At 34.1% G+C, this 8389-nt stretch overlaps 1 protein-coding gene across 1 annotated transcript; it reads left to right on the top strand.

Annotated features, from left to right (window-relative positions):
• The first annotated feature begins 534 nt into the window (after positions 1-534).
• LOC114257499 (glycine-rich protein) lies at positions 535-3624 on the top strand. Its single transcript, XM_028197261.2, has 4 exons — positions 535-767; positions 2975-3078; positions 3159-3309; positions 3399-3624. Exons 1-4 carry the CDS (start codon positions 749-751, stop codon positions 3431-3433), a joined length of 309 nt encoding a protein of 102 aa, XP_028053062.1. The 5' UTR covers positions 535-748; the 3' UTR covers positions 3434-3624.
• The last annotated feature ends 4765 nt before the right edge of the window (positions 3625-8389 follow it).

Genomic DNA, 8389 nt, shown 5'->3' on the forward strand with positions numbered 1-8389 from the left:
ATGACAGCCAAATCAGTACTTAAAATAGTTGAATTTAAAAATAAAAATGTGCACGCAAAATCCAATCTGTTGCCATTCATATTTATTTAAGGGGGTGTTTGGCAGGTTAGATTTTAGCTTTTTTTTAGTTAAAATTTACAAAAACATAAAATAGATTAAAATAGTTAATAAGATAAAATATTATATCAAATTTATAATCATTTCACTTTTTCTCTCACAAATATTACGTCTACCTACAAAAAAAATAGGCTTGGTTTGGCATCTACTATATAATCCATCTTTTTATCTTTTTATCTTTTTTCCATCACATCACCTCTCTACTTTTCTGCACATCTTTTCGTAAAAAGACAAAAAGTGCACTTTTTTAGAACACCCCAAACCAATATTTTTCCAAATATAAAAATTTAAACCTACTAAAATAATTAAAAATTAAAATAACTTATTAAAATAGTAAATTTCTAAACACCCACTTAAAAATTATGCTAGGACCCCAAAAAAATTATTAAATATTCTATTAAACCTCTACAGGAGCGTGGCTAGGTTTAAAATTGTTTTAGTTTGTGTGATGGCCCCACACAAATGAATGGTTTGGATCTATCGCAAAAGTCAATGGAATGAGAATTAGTGGTTTGAGTGCGTTTGTGGCAATGGAGTTGGTGGCAGGAAATAATTTTTGCAGGGTTATATAATACATACCGGGATCATCTTCGAAGACCGAAAGGCGACCCGGAACGAACAAGAAGCTTCAATGGGTTATGTCGAGAGAGGTAACCCTAATTCTCTATTTATCTCTCTCTACAAGTCCAACTGGTTTTATTTCTCAACATTGTGTTTTTATAGTCGCTTGATTGATCCAAATACTGATCTCTCTTCTTCAAATGATATCGATTCTTTGAATCTAGGGTTCTGTTAATCAGAATATTGTATAAGTTAACAAATCTGGGTTTATTAATCATTTAATTGTGTGTTTCGTTTGAAAAGTTTGTTTAGATTGCAATCATTCTTATATAATGAATTTTAAGTGATAATTTTTGTTATAATTAGGATTTTATTTAAATGATATTTATCTTGTAGCATGAATTGGATGGCAGGTATTCACAATTGACTATGTTTAGGGCTTGTTTGATTGGCAGGATTAATAGTAAGGGGATTAACAATTCATGAGATTAGTGTAGGATTAACAATTTATGAGATTAGTGTAAGATTGGTTATTCAGCTGGATTAGTGAGATACCACACTTGTTTTGCAATATATATGAAGATATATAATCTCAGTCAATTTTGTAGGGTAGAATGGCTATTGGAATCTAATCTGAATAATAAAATTTGTATCTAAGAAATGGAATGTGAGTCCCATACAGCAATAATCCCAATCTTATGCTATAATTCTCCCAATCAAACAAGCCCTTAGGGTTTCAATATGCTAACCCAGCTGAGTTGAAAACTCAATTACAAATAAAACTCGACAATGTAAGCCTTATTGGATGATGGAACACCTAATTGATTTGCTACCATACTGGGAAAATTCACTGAAGTTATAGATAGTAGGAATAACTTCTGATACCAGAGTTGATAATTGTTTTTATCAGTTCAAAAATTCGTAAAAATAATTTTAAATCCAGAAGTGGGTTTTGGACTGGCCGTAAGAGTGAGCTGAATTCAAGTCTTGTCGAGTTGGCTAATCTTGATAAGCTTCTTCTTGTTTAGCTTATGCTGTGGTCAGGTTTGAGATTTGATTCAATTGGGTATAATGTCCGCCTTGTGTGTCTTAGAATGGGCTTCAAAATGATCCTGATATTGTAAACACTTGGCCTTGCTTGTAATGGTCAGATGTTAAGTCTAGAATTGTGATAAGGCAAAAGAAGCCTTGTGGTGGCAATACTTGGTTGATTCTGATTGTGATTTTTTTTTTTTTTTTCAATAAGACAAGCAAGCCTTGTGTGTCTTACCCCGCAAAGATTGGTGAAATTATTGTCCTTTCTATGGGCTAGTGTTGGCTATACTTGGCTGATTGTGATCATTTTTTTCCCCCCCTTATTTTTTTTATTCATTCACCTTTCTTTCTTTATTTTTTCATTTCATTTTCTGTTGTTTTTTCTCTCTTTTTTGTTTTTTTCGTTGTACGTTTTTTTTGCTAACTTATCCCTGCCCCCCCCTTTATCTATGAAGTCTCCTTGACTTTCTAGTGATGTTTTTCCCCCTCAAATTGTTTTTGATGATTTCAAGTACTCTTTTGTTTTACTTTTATTTTGCCACATACAGTTATTTCTTTGTAGATATGAGGCTTTGTTAATTTAGCTAGAAACTTGGGAAAGAAATTCAAGACAATAAAGGGCCTTCTCCTTAATGAAATCATGCTTTTGTCTTTATTGTGTCTACTGATATTTGTGTAATTGGTGACCAGAGAATGCTAGTTCTTTGTTATCTGATGCTTACCATGTCATAAAAAGGTTGTCCTTAGAGCTTTTTTCTTTGAACTGTTTTATTGGCGAAACAGTGGTCTAAATCTTGCAAGGCAATATGTTCTTTAAGGCTGTGTTTGGATTGTTGATTTGAGTAGTAATTTGTGGGGGAAAAGGAAAAGGGAAGTGAAAAGTTCCAAAAATACTCAAATCTATGATCCAAATACACCCTAGTTAATTTGTACGGCTTGACATTAATATATTTGTCTTCCCATTGAGTTGCAAAAAAGGGGCCATGGAGTTTTGCGTAACTGATTTATGATTTGGATTATCCTTACAAACAATATTTGTGTCTGCACTATTTTTCAATATTTTTTCCTTTTGTTGTTTATCCTGGCCATTTTTTAATTTTCTGGTTGGGTGGGAGGGGGTGCCGTGGTTGGAATTCACATCCTCAAACCCTATAACGTGGTACTCTCGTCCACTGGGACTGCCCTTTTTGGTCACTAAATTTATTCTTCGGTTGGAATTTTATTCTGCAAACTGTATTTATGATTTTATATATGCCCTCAGGTGTTGTGAAATCCAAGCGGTCCATATGGAGGTTGAGAACAATCACTGATTTCTTCTGGGCCATTGTTAACTTCATTGGTGTGTTCTTTGCAACAATGTTTTCGGTAAGTTGATTTCAATACTTCTCTTCCTCCCTACCTTGGATGTCAGATTCTCATCTTCTCCGAACCTTCAATGCTTTCAGATGGAAAAATCAGATGCTTATAAAAAAGGCTCAGCGTCTGGGAAGAAATGGGATGGTGGGGGTCCAGGTGGTCCTGGAAGCGGCGGCCCATATGGTGGTGGTCCACGTGGTCCACCTCGTGGATTAGACAACGTTCGCGGAATTGATCATAGTGAGTCCTTGTTTTCTTTTTTGGTTGTATTTATAATGTTTTCTCTTTTACCTATGTAAAAAACTAAATTTCTTTTGCTAAACTCACAGGTTCTCTTCCTGCTTGTGGTTCCTGCTGCGGCTGAAGGGCTAGAGGTATATGCTTCTGATGTCTATCAAAATGTTTTGAATGTTTTTGGAAGCAGTCTATGAAGTGATATGCTAGAATTTGTGTTCTCCTGTGAATGTTGTTAGAGCCTTGAGAGGAAATGAAGCACAAACATGAACAAAAGAAGACAAGAGCTTCAATCTCTTTGAATAAATATAGTTCTGTCAACTGTATCTAGTGTTTTCCAGTTGTTCTCTGTGGGAATTTTTTTGACTGCTTTTTATGGTTTCATAATAGTCCTCAACTGATATATTACAACTCATAAATGTGGACAGCTATCAAGACTTCTGTGATCAAGTTTTGCACACATCCTTTTAACATAAATATATATCTATTTTAGGATTTAGTAGTGGCTGAAAACTATCGCTGTTAAAGAGGGTGGCTACTAGCTCAGTGGCCTGCCATTCTGATATTTTTAGGATATAGAAAAAATTTGGCTCATAAAATCGGTTGGGCTGAGATTTTGAGTCTTTTTGTTTTTCCAGATGGACTTGAGATGAGGTATTTTGACCCACCTTCCTCCACCCATTTATAAAATTGTACATTATTTAATTAAACAATAAATTAGAAAAATAAAATAAGAACCTCTTTCTATGGTTTGTACTAAAAAACATTTGTTAGAAGATCTAAATCCATACATTTGCTAATCGCAATGGCCAATGTCCCAAATTCATATAATAATTATTCATTAAATGTCAAATTCATTTATATGTCCTCCAAGACAAAAAAAAAAAAAAAAAAAATAATAGTCCATTTATTTGAGTTAGGTGAATGGATTTAGAATTTGAAAGTTTTTTAAAGTCAAATTATGGGCTAGGTTGAACTAGGGATAACATATATGCTCTTTTATTATGTAGTGGCCTATGATGCTGAGTTTTACTGGCTGATGCTAATAACAATAATAATATTATTTGACTTCTTTATTAGCATATGAGTGTACGTGTGTTGCCTCCTATCAATCACAGAAGTCGTCTCTTCGTACATCAATCCTACTTTCTAAACCTTAAAAGGGATGGTAGCACCTTAGCCATACCTTCCCTCCCTCGCATGAAAAAATTGCTCCATGCTAGCAAATGATTAGGTAGCATAAAGATAAGAAGGGGGCACTCAGGTCAAAAGTTTATATTTTAATTTTGTTTGGTCAAAGGTCTAGGCACTGAAACAATTTGTCAGTAAAATGACCAAAATACCCCTCTATATATAGAACTCTTTCTCCTTTGAAATTAAAGTCCTCTCTCTCTCTCTCTCTCTCTCTCTCTCTCAACCAAACCCTAAACATCTCTCTTCTCCCTCTATCTTCTCCTTTTCATCTTCGACATCACCACCTCCATCGCCGCCGACACCTGTGGTGGTGGTAGTGTTTCTGGTGGCACCGCACTGTCGAAGCTCCAACACCTCCGCGTTGGAACATTCTAGTGACAGATAAGCAACATTGAGCATCGTCATCTACTCCAGAACTTCGCCTCCGTTTCTCTTCTCTAACGTCGCAGCGATCTCCGCCAGTTGCGGCGAGATCGAAGCCCCAATGATCTCCTCCGCAACGAGCTCCTCCAATTCATCAAAAGCCTCAGATCTGCCTTTCTTAAAGATGAGTTCATGTCAACGCCGTGTGCAGTGGCGGTGGTGGAGCAGCGGTTGGAGTTTAGATCCATCCTGTTTTCTGCTTCAAGGTAAAACCCCTCTGCTTATTCTTTCATACATGTGTGTGTGTATATATATATGTATCTATTTTTGTGTATTTGTGTATTTATGTAAGTACCTTTAGGCTATGTTTGTTTGGGTGGACATGAGCTTGAGATTGGACTAATAGTCCAATAAAATTACTAATCCGATGTTTGGTTAAACAATTGAAGTACGAACTAATTATTTTAAATTTGACTATTAGTTAAGATAGGATACATAATCCAACGGATTCGTAGTCCTAGGACTATTAGTCATGGGAATGCTAATCCAGTCTGCCCAAACAAACATGGCCTTAGTGGATTTCAGTAGGAGGACTCAATCTATTACTGCGTAGAAATATTAGCACTCCTCCCCCACCACGACGTTGTCTCTAGGCATTACTTGAGAGACAAAGATGTTGAAGGACTTTGATGTTGAATTCTTTTTTGTGATTTGTTTGTTTGTTTTTTTATTTAATCTATCTCTATTTTGAGCTGAGATCTGCTAAGGTTTGGAGATGGCTCAGATCTAAACATATAGTTTGGACAGATAAATTTTTTTGGAGGGTCAACTGAATAGATATAAGAATTTCAAGAAAAAAATTGAACAAATATTGAACAAATCTGTTCAATACATCCTTACTGTAATGTGTTTATTATTATTATTATTTTTATTTTGTTGTTGTTGTTGTTGTTGATGATGATGATGATGATGATGATGATGATGAAGATGAAATAGATAGTTTAAACATATAAAAAGTTTTGAAAATATTGTGTATAGTTTGTATCCCTCAATAGTAGTTGGTTTTGATTTGTACAGATTGTGAATCTCCACTACATGAGAACAAATCGATGCTATTGAACAGATAAATTTTAAACAGATAGAAAAGTTGGGATAGAAAAAATTTAAATAGATAGATATAAATTTGAACATATAAAAAAAATATGGGAAAATTGGTCTAAGGTCCCTCTCCCACTTTTCATAATGGAAGAGATCCACAAAATTATTTTTTGATGTCTAAGATCCCTAAACATACAACAGAGAAATTTCAGTCCTTTATATTATCTTCATCATCTGACCCACTGCCATCCCCAACAACCCGACTCTCAGTCCTCCTCATCTTCCAATACTTCCCAAAGCTTTACCCAGTGGAGATTCCTGGCCTCGTTCTCCTTCTCTCCTTTCCTCTCATCGCAATCGCATACATCTTCGTCTCCGAAGCCCTCGTGATCCAGGCGCTCATCTTCATCTCCTACGCCGGACTGAAGATCCGCGACATCGAGCTACTTTGTCGGCTCCGGACATGTGTTTTGGTGCAGCGTTGATCCAGGTTCGCTTCCGACGGCGCTGGGTTATACTCTATGATATTTTTGATCGGTACTGGTTGCGTCAATAGTATTTCACTTAAGTTCACTTCTAAAGATTCTTCTAGGTGAAGTCGTCTTTGTTGAAGATTACAGTTTATATCTAACACAGTAATTATTTTGTTTGATGAACTTCCAATAAAGATGGATACCCGTATGGAGTCAAGTACTTGGTGTGGTTCTACTTTGTTCCAAGTTACACGTACAGTTCTGTGTATTTGTTCTCTTTTAGCATTTCCAATTATGTTTTGACAAAAAGCAATACATTGACTATTGAAATGTTGGTGTGCTGTTGTACTGGAGGATCTGAATCCTATATTCTTAAGTTCACAAAAATAGAAATTGAAGCCAAGTGTAGATTAATGAGAAAAGTGATCTTCTGGTTGAAACTAGAGAAATTCTTTGATTTTTTAACTGAATTTGCTCTGGGTTGAAACCAGAGAAATTCTCTGGTTTTTGAACTCAATCACCAAGTTCTGTTCATAAAAATACAACTTTACTGTAAATAGAGAGAATTTCTCTGGTTTGTCTGATTTGAAGAGAATTTCTCTGGTTTTGAACCAGAGAAATTTGTGGGTTTGTGGGTTTGTTAGACATGGGTTTAATTGTAGTTAATAGAGCCAGAGAAATTTGCGAAGTCAAAGAAATTTCCTGGATAGCCATACAAATTTCCTTTCCACAATTTTCTCTAGATTTATTTGGTACTCAGAGAAATTTCAATTTTCTCTGGAGAGAATTTCCTTGGAACTGAAATTTCTCTGGATGTGTATTTGTTCTCTTTTAGCATTTCCAATTATGTTTTGACAAAAAGCAATACATTGACTATTGAAATGTTGGTGTGCTGTTGTACTGGAGGATCTGAATCCTATATTCTTAAGTTCACAAAAAAAGAAATTGAAGCCAAGTATAGATTAATGAGAAAAGTGATCTTCTGGTTGAAACTAGAGAAATTCTTTGATTTTTTAACTGAATTTTCTCTGGGTTGAAACCAGAGAAATTCTCTGGTTTTTGAACTCAATCACCAAGTTCTGTTCATAAAAATACAACTTTACTGTAAATAGAGAGAATTTCTCTAGTTTGTCTGGTTTGAAGAGAATTTCTCTGGTTTTGAACTAGAGAAATTTGTGGGTTTGTGGGTTTGTTAGACATGGGTTTAATTGTAGTTAATAGAGCCAGAGAAATTTGCGAAGTCAAAGAAATTTCCTGGATAGCCATACAAATTTCCTTTCCACAATTTTCTCTGGATTTATTTGGTACTCAGAGAAATTTCAATTTTCTCTGGAGAGAATTTCTCTGGGACTGAAATTTCTCTGGATTTCAATTTTCTCTGGAGAGAATTTCTCTGGGACTGAAATTTCTCTAGATCCTGTTAAGGGACCTTAGACATCATGAAAATATTTGATGTCCTTTATACTATAAAATCATAATATCAGGGACCTTAAAAAAAATACCCCAAAAAATATTTGAATAGATAGTCAATGAAAAGTCAAATAGATAATAAAAAAAGAAAAGAAAAGAAAGAAGAAGTCCAAAGGTAAAATTAGAAATAAAATGTTCTCTAAGATTTTTCATCAAATTATTTTACAAAGGATGGACTTCTCACCAAAAAAAAAAATATTTACTGGATCTAATGCATTATACATTTCTTAGATTTGATTTATCACCAATTTTCTCGATAAAAAAAATAATATTTATGAATTTTTTTTTACAACAAATTTATATGGTATTTTAACTTGGTTTTTATTAATTTAAATAATAAAATTCATCATTTTATGTTAATTTTTAAAGATAACTAGCAGTTGACTAGTGTAATGCAAGTGTTTTTTTTTTTTTAAAAATAAAATAAAATAAAATGATAGTACAATGTGTGTTATAAAAGAATAATTTTAATTTAAAATTAAAATTAA

The sequence above is a fragment of the Camellia sinensis genome, chromosome 6, assembly GCF_055761805.1.
Source record: "Camellia sinensis isolate YWXY chromosome 6, ASM5576180v1, whole genome shotgun sequence".
Classification (NCBI taxonomy): Eukaryota; Viridiplantae; Streptophyta; class Magnoliopsida; order Ericales; family Theaceae; genus Camellia; species Camellia sinensis.

What these genes read in the sequence shown, in the direction of transcription:
- LOC114257499 (XM_028197261.2), top strand. An exon ending in TCTTTGCAACAATGTTTTCG is followed by an intron (nt 3,079 to 3,158) that starts GTAAGTTGATTT and finishes CAATGCTTTCAG; the next exon opens with ATGGAAAAATCAGATGCTTA. An exon ending in CGTTCGCGGAATTGATCATA is followed by an intron (nt 3,310 to 3,398) that starts GTGAGTCCTTGT and finishes CTAAACTCACAG; the next exon opens with GTTCTCTTCCTGCTTGTGGT.